Source organism: Camelina sativa, chromosome 7, assembly GCF_000633955.1.
Source record: "Camelina sativa cultivar DH55 chromosome 7, Cs, whole genome shotgun sequence".
Classification (NCBI taxonomy): Eukaryota; Viridiplantae; Streptophyta; class Magnoliopsida; order Brassicales; family Brassicaceae; genus Camelina; species Camelina sativa.
This window is the reverse complement of record NC_025691.1, coordinates 7,402,870-7,418,720: the sequence shown is the minus strand read 5'-3', so window position 1 is coordinate 7,418,720 and position 15,851 is coordinate 7,402,870. Positions and strand designations below refer to the sequence as shown.

The 15,851-nt window shown below is 36.1% G+C and overlaps 2 protein-coding genes across 2 annotated transcripts; both read right to left on the bottom strand.

Moving 5' to 3' along the window:
• On the bottom strand, window positions 8,019–11,567 carry LOC104700645. Its single transcript, XM_010416183.1, has 3 exons — window positions 11,029–11,567; window positions 9,920–10,087; window positions 8,019–9,810 (listed from the first exon to the last, which is right to left on the bottom strand). Exons 1-3 carry the CDS (start codon window positions 11,563–11,565, stop codon window positions 8,122–8,124), a joined length of 2,394 nt encoding a protein of 797 aa, XP_010414485.1. The 5' UTR covers window positions 11,566–11,567; the 3' UTR covers window positions 8,019–8,121.
• LOC104704415 lies at window positions 11,573–14,536 on the bottom strand (the record flags this gene model as incomplete). Its single annotated transcript, XM_010420510.2, has 3 exons — window positions 13,819–14,536; window positions 12,759–12,926; window positions 11,573–12,649 (listed from the first exon to the last, which is right to left on the bottom strand). Coding segments are annotated over exons 1-3 (1,782 nt in total), but the record flags the coding sequence as incomplete, so codon positions are not given.

The window sequence follows — 15,851 nt, the reverse complement described above, 5'->3', positions numbered from 1 at the left end:
GGATGGACGGTCTTGCAAGATTCAAGGACGAATCCTTGCTGATGGGGAAGAATTGTAATGTCCGCTAACCGAAAAGATCTAGTTTGTGCATTGATCGACGCCAAGGTGTGCATCGATCAATGCAACTTTTGGATTGTGCGTTGTTTGGTTATATTTTCTCTGGTTTGGCACAGTTTAGGTTATAAAAACCTAGGCCTCAAGTATATAAGCCAAAAACTCTATGCCACCTTCTCTTTTAGACACCTTTTTGTCGTTCTTAAGAGGAAGAAAGAGGAGAAAAATTCGAAAAAGTTCTTAAGAGTTTTCTTTGAGTTTATGGGGTTTTCTAACTCGGTTTTTGGTGTTTTTAGAACGTGGAGAAGGAGATCTGAGCGTGGGTGTCGAGTAGGGGTCGTTGAAAGGCTTGAATCTCGTTGTTCTTGTCAGATCTGCTTGCTTTAGAGGTGACTATGTGACCATGGCTTATCGAAACATTTAAATTTTTGTGTTGTGTGTTTTTGGGTGATTAATTGCTTGTGTGCTTGTGGTCTGTTGAGGTTGGATTCAGCTCCAAGGAGCCGAGAAGAGACAAGGGAGATCACGTTCGGCGATGCTTCACGCGACTTCATCGATCGATGCAAGGAGTGCATCGGTCGACGCAGCTAGGGATTTGATGGAGACGCGAGGTTGCATCGATCAACGCAACTAGGGATTTGGAGGTTGCATCAGTCAATTGTGTGCTTTGTAAGTGAGATTAGTATTTCAAGGTTGTGTGCTATCTCACAAGAACCATTGGGTTTGGAGGCAGCTGATAGAGCAGATCTTCTGAGTAGAGTTTGGTTGGCTCAGGAGAGTGATGTGAAGATGGTGAATGCCTCTAAGGATGCAGGATCGGAGTATCAGGTCTCTGCTCATGGGACAATCCTTGTGCGTGGTCGGGTTTGTATACCTAAGGATGAGGGTCTAAGGTAGGAGATTCTGGTAAAGGCTCATTCGAGCAAGATCTCTTTTCATCCATGAGCGACTAAGACGTACCGTCACCTTCAACGATACTACCACTGGGTCGGGATGAAGAGGAATGTCGTTAGCTAGGTCGCGAGATGTGATACCAGCCAGTTAGTGAAGGCTGAGCATCAGGTGTTGGGTTGGCTGTTGCAGACTTTACTCATTCTAGAGTGGAAGTGGGATATGATCACGATGGATTTTGTGGTTGATTTGCTTGTTTTGCGGACTATGGATGCTATTTGGGTGATAGTGGATCATCTGACCAAGTCTACACATTTTCTGGCCATTAAGAAATATGTGAGGGAGATAGTGCGGTTGCACGGTGTGCTTGTGAGCATAGTGTCAGACAGGGATTCCAAGTTCCCTTTGGCGTTCGGGAAGGCATTTCAGACGGAGTTGGGCAAGAAAGTGCATACGAGTACAGCTTACCATCCTCAAACAAATGGGCAGTCAGAGAGGACGATTTAGACTCTTGAGGATTTGCTGAGGATGTGTGTGTTGAAACTGGGATGGTCATTGGGCTAATCACCTGAACCTGTTAAAGTTTTTTTTTACAGTATTAGCTATCAGGCGAGTATTGGTATGGCTCCTTATGAGGCTATGTATGAGAGGTCATGTCGCACACCATTATGTTGGACTCAGGTGAAAGGGAGGATCATATGGGATGCGAGTTTTGTTAAGGAGACCACATAGAAGATCCGGGTGCTCAAGCTGAACATGAAGGAGGTTCAGGATCAACAGATGAGTTATGTTAATCAGAGGAGGAAGAACATTGAGTTTGAGGTTAGTGATAGAGTGTACCTCAAGTTGGTCATGTTACAGGGTCCAAACAGGTCTATGTCAGAGACTAAGTTGAGTCTGAGGTACATGGGTCTTTTTAGGATTGTTGAGCGGGTGGGACCGGTTGCATATAGGCTGGAGTTGCCTGAGTTTATGCATGCGTTCCACAAGGTCTTCCATGTATCGATGCTGAGGAAATGTCTTTAAAGGAATGACGAGTTGTTGGCTAAGATTCCTGCATATCTTCAGCCCAACATGACTCTTGAGGCGAGACCGGTGAGGGTTCTCGAGAGGCGGATTAAGGAACTTTGGCGGAAGAAGATTTCTTTGATGGGATTTTAGTGGGAATGTGATAAAGTGTTGGAGGAGACTTGGGAGTCAGAGGCGAGGATGAAGGCAAGGTTCAAGAAGTGGTTCGAGAAGCAGGTTGAGGCTTGAGCTTGTCTTTCCTTGGTTTCCAGTTTTGTTTTGTTGGCTTTGTGCCGTTGTATCTTATTTTTCATTATGTGTTTTTATTTTTTTGTTGGTGGACACTAATGCGTTGTCGGCGCGAGAGCTTTGATGATTGTTGGTCGACACCATGTGGAGGTGTCGGTCGACACTGCTAGGGCTTTCGGAGATGTTGAGTGGGTGTCGGTCGACACCTGTTGGGTGTCGGTAGACACCAGGCGGCCAGTGTTGGTCGACACCCTGCTCAGCAAGTGGCTTATGTTTGATTGCTTTGTGTATTGCTTGGTTTGTTTGTTGTTTGTTGATTGTGACATGAGGAGATCTTATTGCTTGTGTGTAGCTCAATAGATGGGAAGATTGCCTCACTAAATATTTTCATAAATACTTATGCATTTCTTTTGTGTTGCGGTGATGGTAAAGGCACAGTGTGATCGTGGAATCAAGGCGATGAAAAAGAAGATGTTTTAGAGGCTCGGTTGTTTTGTTATATGCTCATGTTAGGTTGCTAGAATGGAACATTGTTGTCTAGAACGGATGTTTAGTTTAATGGTTCTATGACATTATGTTATTGTTGAATCTTTGGTTGTTATTTTATTAGTTATTAGATTATTGGAATTGATTTATGTTATCCGCTATTTTTGATTGAGGCTAGATTGCTAGTGAGTACGAGGTCACTATATATTAGGGTATTAAAAAAAACAGGTCGGGTTGTTTTATATTACACCTCGTAAAATCGTTAGGTCAATCCTCTTTGTCTCGTTTAATTTTTAATCTCTCTCTACCATCGATTATCCGATTATGTCTGTCTAATTTAATTATAATCTATCTAATTCGGTTATTTTTGGTTTAATTTTATATAGACTGATTATTTTTTAAGCCAAATATAAATCAAATATTTTTTGGTATTTAAACATTTAAAATTTGACTTTGTGATGTTTTTATTATAAATCAAATTTATAAAGTAAATCACCAAAATTAATTAATTAAACATCATAACTAACACATGCTCAAATCAATCTAACCATAATCTTGTATCATTTGCTTTAAATTATATACGTCAAGTCACCGTCAGGAGAATAAAACAATCTTATTCCTGAATATACATCAATATATCTTTCGGGATGCATTAGTGTATACATCAAACAAGTGAAATCTTACTTTTCTATACCCTCGGTCAAGAAAGGTATACATATCATCGACAATATAGATTTATTGAGTTTATCCCCAAACTAAGGTTTCATTTTTACATCTTATTATGTAAAGCTTGGTTCCGAACTTAGTAACTCACCAGATTGTGACATGTGTTACTTTTAACGATTATATATCAAAGTTAAAAATTTACCAGATCGTGACATATGTCAATTTTAACGATTAAATATACAAATTAGTAACTCATCAGATCGTTACACGTGTCAATTTTAACGATCATATATCACATATCAAAGTTAGTAACCCATCAGATAGTGACACGTGTAAATTTTAGCGATAAAAAATTACAATTTTCAAGCTTCATAAAACGATGCATAAGAAATTGTAATATTATTATATTAAAAAAAACTTTGTTAATCCTAAAAAGAAAAAGATTGTAAATACATCCAGCAAAGAGATGATGACATATTTTTCACCAAATAAAATAATTTTGACTAGCTTTGTTTTTCTTAGTCAAATTTTCTTTTTTTGTTTTTTATTAACCTTTTGTTTGACACATTATTTTTCTTGAACAAGTCTCGAAGGCAATTTGTTTGTTGTCTAACCGAAGCAACTATATAAAAATATTCCTACATATTACCACGTGTTTTCGTCATTGTTTCTTTGAATATTATTTAGTTTCTCAATTTCATAATGCATACTACGCAATCTTTGACTTCGAAGTGTTAACAAAGTTTCTTATGCATAATAACTAAGGTTTTTGCGATTAACAAAGGTCTCATGATGTTATTATTATTTCTATTAATTTGCAGGATAGATAGCATAAAAAAAATGAATATACAAATGCAAGATAACAAAATAGATTATATAATACAAGATCAGCTAAACTGAAAGCATTTTTATTGTCAAACGAGAGTACGTCTTACAAGAAAATGGGAAGCAAGAAATTTAAAAAAAAAAAAACAAAGAGCTCATTGGATAAATTAGCTAATAAAATAGAAAACGGATTAAGGAAAATATACAGAAAATTATTAATTCTATAAAATGTATATACTCACTTCTATATAAACATAGATCGTCTCATATTATTCATCTAGCAAAATAATTTATTCAAAATATTGCTTTCAACTTTGTTCTATTGGTCAAACTTTTTTAATGGGAAGACAAATTTTCCTTATTTTAAAAAACCAAAATATACTCCTACTTTCTACCTTTTCAGTTTGGAATATGTAAGATTAATATGTTGACCCAAAAAAAGTGGAAGATCAAAATATGCATCTTCTTTTTCTAATACTGATTTTTAAATTTATAGTAGTTTTAGATTGTTTTATTTAATTTATATTTTCATCTTTGAATTATTTGAGATTCATATATTACCGAGCTTATAATTTTCTGTTATGTCATTAATTATGTCAAATTATTTTTTTTCTAATTTCTCAACCTTGATTGGTTGGTGATAGACCTTTTTATTATGCAAACATAATTGTTATCATTTGTTTAATCTCAAAAGGAGATAAAGAGTAGAAGGTCATCAACTTAATGGTTGGATAAAATAGGCTAATCAAACACAAGCTTACAACAAACATAGATAGATGGAAAAACATAAATCGTTGTTGATAGATCCATAAAAGCTTAAAGACAGAGGCTACATCATGATATGTCAAAGAAACATCCATGAATACGTTGGGAAATTTAACATTAGCAAATATCAAAAGATTTTGTGACGTTGGAAAAAGTTCTTTATTTTGATTGGTTGTTGGAGCAAGCCACTTTGAGATAGCTAAAAGACGTGAAATGTTCTCTCCACATAGGAGGAGGTAGAACCGAGATTCTCTCTATAGTGGAGGAGGTTAGACGCAAGGTTATCTCCCCAAGGGTGGAATGTGGGAGAAGTTGGACACAAGGTTATCTCCCCAAGGGAGGAAGGCGAAGCGAAGGTTCCCTCCATGGTGGAGGAGGTTGGACGCAAGGTTCTCTGCATAAGGAAGGAAGGCAGAACCGATGTTTTCTCTATGGTTAGTCATACACTATTGTGATGTAATTTATTTTTTATTCAAAATATTTTGTAAGTAAACAATTTTAGTGATTAAAGAAACTTTGCAAAACTGAAAGAAAAGAGACATATTATAGTTGGTTTAATTTGTTCATATAGACATTTTCTAGGCGGTGGTAAACAATATATTTGTAACATACAATATACCTAGGTGTAAAAATACACTTTTAATGATAACAAACATAAAATATTTGTATATAGATATAAATCATTGTATTATAGCAAAAACTTTTTTTATAAATAATGTACAATAAATTTTAATATATTTTTATTAAATTTTTTTTTATTTACAAAATTTTAAACCCGCACATCAGACGGATCCTTATCTAGAGTCTTTATATTTGTTAAAAATATATTTCAGTTTTAATTACTTTTTAGAATTGGGATATCAAAATTGTAGTCTATCAAATCTCTATATATTAAATTTCATAATATCCATATCTTTTTTGTCCAAAAGGCAAAATTATATTTTGTATCGGTATCACTACTAGATCACGATTTATTTAATTGTTATAAATAAAGATTGAAGAGTTAGTTGGTCACATGTTTCTCATCCATATTTTATTTTGTCTTTAAATATAAAGACACCGACAAAAAGATATTTGAAACAGCATAAACTAAAAATTGCGAAACATAGCATCATCTCTCGTTGTAAATTAGGTTTTCAATACAAAAATAAATAATATCTAATATTTTACATTTTAACCATGAGGTGGTGGGTTAGTGGTTCTAGCTTTGATGGAAAAATAGCCTTATTGGTCTAGGTCAGGGATCGATTCTTCCAAAAAAAAACAGCATAAACTAAAAATTGCGAAACAGAGCATCATCTATTGTTGTAAATTAGGTTTTCAATACAAAAATAAATAATATTTATACTCTATATCGTTTATCTAAATTCATCAAAAATAACCCGATTATAAACTCTAACTATATATACATTTTTAGAGACATTTAGCAAATAAATCCTTTAGTTGCAATATATTTACAAGCATGTCATTAGCATTAATTATTAATTTGTTTTTATTTAATTAATTAATATTAATTTTTAATTTTTGGAAACAAGATTTCCTATCCTAATAAAATTTCCAAAACAATCAAAACCACTCCCTTTAACATTAAGTATTAAGTTTATAATTAATTTAATTAATATTAAGTTTCCAATTTTACAAAACAATATTTTCTCCATACAGACATTTCCTAAACAATCGGCTTAATTAATAAACGACAATGTTTTTGAAATCGGACCGGAAGGTGAATCAGAAGTCTTTCGGGTTGTTGGGTCAATTAGTCGGACTGATTGAACCACGGGTCAATTAGTTTATTGGTTTGTTTATATTTCATGAATATAACATCTACTTTTCTATAAATATATGAACAAAACATACATAGTTAAGTATTAGCGGTCGATATAACATTTCTACTTTTAATACACATAGGAATTCTATACTACTAACAAAATACTTTCTAATTTCTATACTAACTCATATATCTATATTTGTAAGGTTGTAAATTTTTAAAAATACAAATTAAACATTAGTTATATATATAGTTAGTCTATAAAACAAATTATTATTTTTTATTAAAAAATAGTCCCGCGGTGTATCGCGGGTGAATATCTTGTTCTATATAATGTTTAGAAGTTTTTGATTTAGACTAGTATTATGCTTACGATTTAAACTTTTTTTAGGTTATTTGATTTTGTTTTCACTATATTTTGATGTGGGCTTTTGTTTCAAAACTATAAATCAAACAGCACGGTACACATGATTAATGCTATACGACGGTTTAATTATTTTATTTTCAACAAAAGTATGTGTATCATCCCAATTTTTATCAGTAAAATTAAATAACTAAACCCCAAATTTTTTAATTTTCTAAATTTGTTTTATTTTGAAATATTATTGTCTCTAAGAATAATTATTATTTCAGATATAAGTTTTGTAATCCCTTAAACACAGGAAATATTAGAACATATAATATTAAGAGGTAGCATTAATGTTAAAATCTTTAAAATGTAAGATGTAGTAGTTTTTAAGAAAACAACTTGAAACTTATTAGTATTAACATTATGCAAACATATAAACATACATAGACAAAACAATATGACACAATTTGCTTTAGTTTACGCATCAATTTGCTTTAATCCCTTACAATCACAAATGTTTAAAATAAAAAATTCAGCGTTGTGGTTAACGTATCTAATAATTTTAATGTAATAGGATATTGGATCACATAATTTTAAATGTTTTTTTTATGAAACATAATATCATATACATATAAAATTATGTGATCCAATAACCATTTTTGAAAAGTATACTTTTCAAAAATTCATGTGTGATATTCTGAATGTATTTTTCTTTTATAAACTTCTTTTATTGTGTATAGCAGTAGAATTCTACACATTGTTATGGTCTCGAATCCCAGCAGCCACACTTTCTTTTTAAAACTAATATTTCGTCATTTAAAAAAAAGGGCCTTATTGGACCCTCTCAAATAGGCCCAAGATTACAGGAAAAAACCTTCGTACTTTTTGTAACCACTTTTAAGTCTTTTTTACTTCACACAATTGGTATTGTTATTGTTGGTGGTATTGGTATAAGTATAACCGGTTAACCACATAGCCTTATTACAGAAAAGGTAAACACAAAAACAAACATTTCCTTCTTTCACACGTCATTATTGTTTATCAATGAGAAGATACATCATCATTTATACAAAGAACGTATTTTGCAAGAGATCTCATGCAAGTTAACATGGCTTGAAGGGTTCTCTGATTGCACAACCTCTTTAACCATCTCTTCAATCTCTCTTGTCTCTTTCCCAATCTTCTCCACACAAAACCCTAATGCGCTCAAACTCAACACGACCTCACTCTTGTCCACTTTGACCTCTTCTCCGTCGTCTCCTTCTTCCACACGGAATATTCCATCCGCCACGCTTCTGCAATGCTGGAGATATGTCTCTAAAATCTTCTCCGGCTCGCTCACGACGGTTGAGAAGCTAGGGTTTGGTGTCTTCCCCAGCTCAATGTCCCATGAGGTGTTGTCGCTCTTGGCCAGTGCCTTTTCGAGGGCGTCGAGTGATTTAAGCAGTGTGATTTCTTCGTATGATTTGGCTAAAAGACCTATGCTCCCTGTTAGACTCTTGAGATCTTTGTCTACGTTGCTTAAAATCTCCTTGCACTGTGGTGATTTTGTCTTTCCTTGTTCTCCAAGAAAGCCTATAGCGTAACCGCTGAATTGCAATAGATCAGCCATCTTAGATAATGACTTGAACAGCTTTTCGTAGCAAGAAAAGTTGAAAGGCGAAAACCAGAAACTTGGCTCTGCATGGGCTTCTGCCGTGAACTTCTTGAGCTCATTTAAGTGACTTCTCAACTTCTTTTGACTCTCCATTATCTCTGCTTTACTCGCTTTAGCTCCAAACAAGCTTGCACACTCGTACAAAGCGTGGAAGCTTCTAGAGAGCTCAAGTTTAGCTATGTTAGCGGCTCTCGTGGGCTGAAAGATGAGCTCCACCATGATGGCACAAGACAAACCAATAAACGTCTCGATGATTCTCTCGATCGCGAACTCGCTTGGTGGGCCAAAATTCTTCCTTCCGAGAATCAAAACGGCTCCTATAGCTGCCGATATACCACCGGCCTGTCCGTACATCCGGCTCCTGCTCAAGAAGCTAGAGAAGAGAAACCATGGAAGCAGCGAAAGAAACCTAACTGACAAAAACTTCTGAAACACAAAACAACCCATCACTCCATACACCGTTCCTATCACTGTCCCTTGTGCCTTCACATTCGCCACTTTAAACGTCGCCTCTCTAGCCGCTGCGAAGCTGACCGCTACAGGTAAACCAGCCCAATATCCGTTTGGCTTACTAAACATCGAACCTAGCAAAATGGCAAAACCTAACGAAAGCGAGAGCTTTAACACGGGCATGACCTTCTTGCTGTCCCAATCGTTTATCCAAGACCTCGTTTTGGATTTTTCTAAGACCTTGACTTTGTTCTCCTCCGGTTTAGCCATTGTGATGGTTTCAAGGAGCCTGAGGCAGAACAAGAAAAAGTAAAAGGGCAAATCTTGAGACGTTCCCGGGATTTCCTGAAGTGTTTGGAGGCACTCTTCATCGGATTTTTTGGGATCGGATTCTGGTGTTACCGACGGTTGCGGACTATTGTTTGCTCGTTTGATTGAGAGAATTACACGTTCTTGTATATTCTTGAGACCGTCTTTTACTTCACCCTCAAGTAAGCTCGTAGGAATAGGAGATTTGCTTGCTACTACCATTTCCATTCCTCTAAGAGCAATCTCCATGCTTTGTAGTTTCTCTCCTTTGTTATCATTCACGTTTTGCCACCTCCATATCTTAAATGGAAGCCTCTCCCATGTCATGCTTGGCTATATACACAAAAACATTCCCATATTAGAAATATTGTATACATACATTTATACTATTTTTGTAAGCATAAATAGCTAGTATGTTATTATGAGAAATATAGTTAATTACTTGGTAACGTTTGATTGTTTGATAAAGCTTGGAGGAAGTACGAGCCAGCACTCGAGCCTGTGAGACTGACGCCGTTGCTGACATGGCATCCTCGGTGCAAAAAGCCTTCATGTACAACTTCACTCTCGTCGTTATGTTCTGACCAAGCTCTTTGCTGCTTTGTTTCACCTAAAAATTTAAAAATTAATTATTAATTTTCTATTTTATTTTTCTTAATATTATCAGATCAGAGAGAATCCCATGCCATTGCCAATAGGTTTGATTTAGTAGTACTATGCACGAAGAAGCATATATAATTTTAGGGATTATATAAATTAATCAAAAAAGGGAATCGTATTTGTCTGTGATGCGACACAGCTTGTACGCAATATTGGGAAGAATTAAGACAAAATTTTCAGCGGTGGTTGGTGACATAAGGAAGATTAGTATAGTATATAATGGGTGTGATTGGTAACCAAAAATAAAACGGTACAAATGTACAGTTTTTAATTTTTTTACCAATTATAAAAACTTTACTAAACACTTTATTAAAAATTTTACTCTCAGTTTTTTTGTACCGCTTTCATGTACAACTCTTTCTTACAGTTTTACACTATTCCGTAAAAGCTTACAACTTCAGCTTACAATTTCAACTTACAGCTTTGGATACTTTACCAATCAGACCCAATAATGTAGGACGGAATAAAGTTAGCAACACACTTTAACACCCACGTCAACATGTTTTGTGACTGTACTAGCAAGTCCACCAATATTTTATGACATGCTATAATATCTATTAATTTTCTCGTTACTTCATTTGTTCATCAATCTAATTCGAACACGTATACGTCGAGAAAATCATTAAAATTACAACCAAACTTATAATTCCTCTTCTAGTGGTTTAACAAAAAAAAAAAAAAATCCTCTTTTAATGGAAATAACTCCCTAAAATTATGTTAACATTTTTTCTAAATCGTGAAAAATATACGGATAGCTAATTTTGTTTTCACATGCAATAACAAACACGTAGAGAGAGGTACATGTGTGCACATATACGTAACAAGTTGGGATATTTATATGTATATATTGACTATTGTTCATTGAGAGAGAGAGCGAGAGAGATATAGTACCTCACAAGTAGCCAAGCGAGGAAGTGGGACGAGAAGAGCAAGAACGCAAGCTATAACACCAAGCGCGGTGCTAGCCGCCACTCGAAGAGGGTGCATAACCGGATCAGTCTCAGCTCCTTTAATATAACCAATAACATAAATGAGAACGATCTGGCCTAACGCGATTCTCTTAGCCACCAAGTGGGTCGAACTGTTAGGTAACACAACCACGAACGCCGCTAGAGCCGCGGCGAGAGCAGTGGTTTCGGCCGTGAGACGAGCGGGACCTATAAGCTTTAACGTGACTATCGCAGGTCCCACGCTCTGACACGTGGCGTAAAGAGCTAACCAGCAGCCACGTAGCGTGTCTCCGAGTGTAGCGTCGGTGATGATGAGGATAACTGTAACGTAAGAGAAGGCCGGGAATGCCACGTGGCGGTTGATCCATTCGGGGCCGTAAAGTGTAGCTGCGCCAACGAATGTACAGGCTAGAGCTGTTCGGAAAGCTGAGGCTAGGCAGGTGCGCCACATGGCTCGGCCTCTCTCAGTCATTTGCATTATATATAGNTGGCTCTGCATGGGCTTCTGCCGTGAACTTCTTGAGCTCATTTAAGTGACTTCTCAACTTCTTTTGACTCTCCATTATCTCTGCTTTACTCGCTTTAGCTCCAAACAAGCTTGCACACTCGTACAAAGCGTGGAAGCTTCTAGAGAGCTCAAGTTTAGCTATGTTAGCGGCTCTCGTGGGCTGAAAGATAAGCTCCACCATGATGGCACAAGACAAACCAATAAACGTCTCGATGATTCTCTCGATCGCGAACTCGCTTGGTGGGCCAAAATTCTTCCTTCCGAGAATCAAAACGGCTCCTATAGCTGCCGATATACCACCGGCCTGTCCGTACATCCGGCTCCTGCTCAAGAAGCTAGAGAAGAGAAACCATGGAAGCAGCGAAAGAAACCTAACTGACAAAAACTTCTGAAACACAAAACAACCCATCACTCCATACACCGTTCCTATCACTGTCCCTTGTGCCTTCACATTCGCCACTTTAAACGTCGCCTCTCTAGCCGCTGCGAAGCTGACCGCTACAGGTAAACCAGCCCAATATCCGTTTGGCTTACTAAACATCGAACCTAGCAAAATGGCAAAACCTAACGAAAGCGAGAGCTTTAACACGGGCATGACCTTCTTGCTGTCCCAATCGTTTATCCAAGACCTCGTTTTGGATTTTTCTAAGACCTTGACTTTGTTCTCCTCCGGTTTAGCCATTGTGATGGTTTCAAGGAGCCTGAGGCAGAACAAGAAAAAGTAAAAGGGCAAATCTTGAGACGTTCCCGGGATTTCCTGAAGTGTTTGGAGGCACTCTTCATCGGATTTTTTGGGATCGGATTCTGGTGTTACCGACGGTTGCGGACTATTGTTTGCTCGTTTGATTGAGAGAATTACACGTTCTTGTATATTCTTGAGACCGTCTTTTACTTCACCCTCAAGTAAGCTCGTAGGAATAGGAGATTTGCTTGCTACTACCATTTCCATTCCTCTAAGAGCAATCTCCATGCTTTGTAGTTTCTCTCCTTTGTTATCATTCACGTTTTGCCACCTCCATATCTTAAATGGAAGCCTCTCCCATGTCATGCTTGGCTATATACACAAAAACATTCCCATATTAGAAATATTGTATACATACATTTATACTATTTTTGTAAGCATAAATAGCTAGTATGTTATTATGAGAAATATAGTTAATTACTTGGTAACGTTTGATTGTTTGATAAAGCTTGGAGGAAGTACGAGCCAGCACTCGAGCCTGTGAGACTGACGCCGTTGCTGACATGGCATCCTCGGTGCAAAAAGCCTTCATGTACAACTTCACTCTCGTCGTTATGTTCTGACCAAGCTCTTTGCTGCTTTGTTTCACCTAAAAATTTAAAAATTAATTATTAATTTTCTATTTTATTTTTCTTAATATTATCAGATCAGAGAGAATCCCATGCCATTGCCAATAGGTTTGATTTAGTAGTACTATGCACGAAGAAGCATATATAATTTTAGGGATTATATAAATTAATCAAAAAAGGGAATCGTATTTGTCTGTGATGCGACACAGCTTGTACGCAATATTGGGAAGAATTAAGACAAAATTTTCAGCGGTGGTTGGTGACATAAGGAAGATTAGTATAGTATATAATGGGTGTGATTGGTAACCAAAAATAAAACGGTACAAATGTACAGTTTTTAATTTTTTTACCAATTATAAAAACTTTACTAAACACTTTATTAAAAATTTTACTCTCAGTTTTTTTGTACCGCTTTCATGTACAACTCTTTCTTACAGTTTTACACTATTCCGTAAAAGCTTACAACTTCAGCTTACAATTTCAACTTACAGCTTTGGATACTTTACCAATCAGACCCAATAATGTAGGACGGAATAAAGTTAGCAACACACTTTAACACCCACGTCAACATGTTTTGTGACTGTACTAGCAAGTCCACCAATATTTTATGACATGCTATAATATCTATAAATTTTCTCGTTACTTCATTTGTTCATCAATCTAATTCGAACACGTATACGTCGAGAAAATCATTAAAAATTTCAACCAAACTTATAATTCCTCTTTTAATGGAAATAACCCCCAAAAATTATGTAACATTTTTCTAAATCGTGAAATATACACATTAGCTACTTTTTTTTCACATGCAAATACAAACACGTAGAGAGTTACATGTGTGCACACATATACGTAAACAAGTTGGGATATTTATATGTATATATTTGACTATTAAGAGAGAGAGAGATATAGTACCTCACAAGTAGCCAAGCGAGGAAGTGGGACGAGAAGTGCAAGAACGCAAGCTACAACACCAAGCGCGGTGCTAGCCGCCACTCGAAGAGGGTGCATGACCGGATCAGTCTCAGCTCCTTTTATATAACCAATAACATAAATGAGAACGATCTGGCCTAACGCGATTCTCTTAGCCACCAAGTGGGTAGAACTGTTAGGTAGCACCACCACGAACGCTGCTAGAGCCGCGGCGAGAGCAGTGGTTTCGGCCGTGAGACGAGCTGGTCCTATAAGCTTTAACGTGACTATCGCAGGTCCCACGCTCTGACACGTGGCGTAAAGAGCTAACCAGCAGCCACGTAGCGTGTCTCCGAGTGTAGCGTCGGTGATGATGAGGATAACTGTAACGTAAGAGAAGGCCGGGAATGCCACGTGGCGGTTGATCCATTCGGGGCCGTAAAGTGTAGCTGCGCCAACGAATGTACAGGCTAGAGCTGTTCGGAAAGCTGAGGCTAGGCAGGTGCGCCACATGGCTCGGCCTCTCTCAGTCATTTGCATTATATATAGAGAGAGAGAGATTGAGAGAGGGAGAGAGAGCCAAAGGCAAATCTAAAGAAGATAAAGCTTAAGCTTGGGAGCTAGTTCGTTGTTGTGTTGTGCAAGAATCTAATGATTTTGAAGTGAAATAATAGAGAAATTAGAAGAATATGGAATAATTTGAGAGAAGTGTGTGACGATGAAGGGACTTATAAAGATGCGTTGATTTGATGAGTGGGTCAGTGATATAAGGGAGGACGTGGAAGTACACCAAGTGGGTTCCACGTGCGGAAATAAATGGATTATTATGTAATGAAAATCAAATTTTATCTTTTAATCAAATGAGTTATTTTTTTTTAATTGATACGGCATAGTGGCTATATAGTAATGATCATATTTGGTGCCTGTTAATGTGTAATAAATTTGGCCTCGACCGATGTATACGGGTGGAACATACTGAAAAGGAGCGATGGTTTTTTTAAGTATTTGACACAAAACAGTCTTTTTTTTACGGAGAGCGTAAATCCTTAAACCTATGAAGGGGACTAATTTCTCTAGGAAAATGGTATCCCACGGGTAGAGTCCCTCTAAGTATGCAAATGGACCGTAAGCAATGGGCTTATACCCATGTGACAAAAAAAATAAAGCTGAGTAATTTTCCGTTTAGGGAGAATTGATCTCTAGCCTAGACCAATAGGACGACTCTTACACCAAAGAAAGAACCACTAGCCCACCACCTCATGGTTAACACAGAGCGGTCTTAAATCATGTTTTCGAACAAAAAGTTAAGAAATAATATAGTTTTCGTATCTAATGAGGAATTCGAGTTTCATTATTGGAGCTCATATAAAATTTGATTTAAGTGTGCTTTGATCAACTAGTTTAATTGGACAAGCCCAGTCTTTGGCTTATTATTAGTGTTTTCAATAACTAATGAATTCAGCTGTGTTATTTTGACGATTTGAATAATAATGTGATAGAATAATAAATACATTTTTGAAAGAAAATTATTAATTATACGTTTGCAAAATTGTATAAGAAAATAATTTATGGAGAAAATGCAACAAAACATCCAAACTATCAAAAAGTGAGAAAATCTATTAAATAAACTTTAAACGTCCAAATCGTCTTAAAGTAAATTGTCTCATTAAGTCGATCAGTATTCTCTGAAGTTATTTTTATAAACATTTTCTTTAGTTTGGAGTTTGAACTATTAATTTTGGATTCTTTTTTAATTTAATATTTGATTAACAAAAAGAAAGATTTCAAACGTAAATAGTGTTATTTTTTTTTTTGTTTTTAAACATATCAAGACGCATTCACTTTTATTCTAATTTACTAACTCTCAAATTTCTCTAATTGTTTTAGCTTCTAATGTTCCAAATTTCTCTAATTTACAAACTCTAAAATTAGAGAAATCTCTTTTCAATCAATCTAAGTCTTATATCGGTTGAATAAATGCTCTATCATTATTATGTTTAGTTCTCATGTCATTATCCTTAAACAATAACGATTAG

Coding starts and splice junctions, on each gene's coding strand:
- LOC104700645 (XM_010416183.1), bottom strand. CDS start 11,565: ATGCAAATGACTGAGAGAGGCCGAGCCATGTGGCGCACCTGCCTAGCC. Junction 10,088..11,028: donor CTCGCTTGGCTACTTGTGAG/GTACTATATCTC, acceptor TTAAATTTTTAG/GTGAAACAAAGCAGCAAAGA. Junction 9,811..9,919: donor AAACAATCAAACGTTACCAA/GTAATTAACTAT, acceptor TTGTGTATATAG/CCAAGCATGACATGGGAGAG.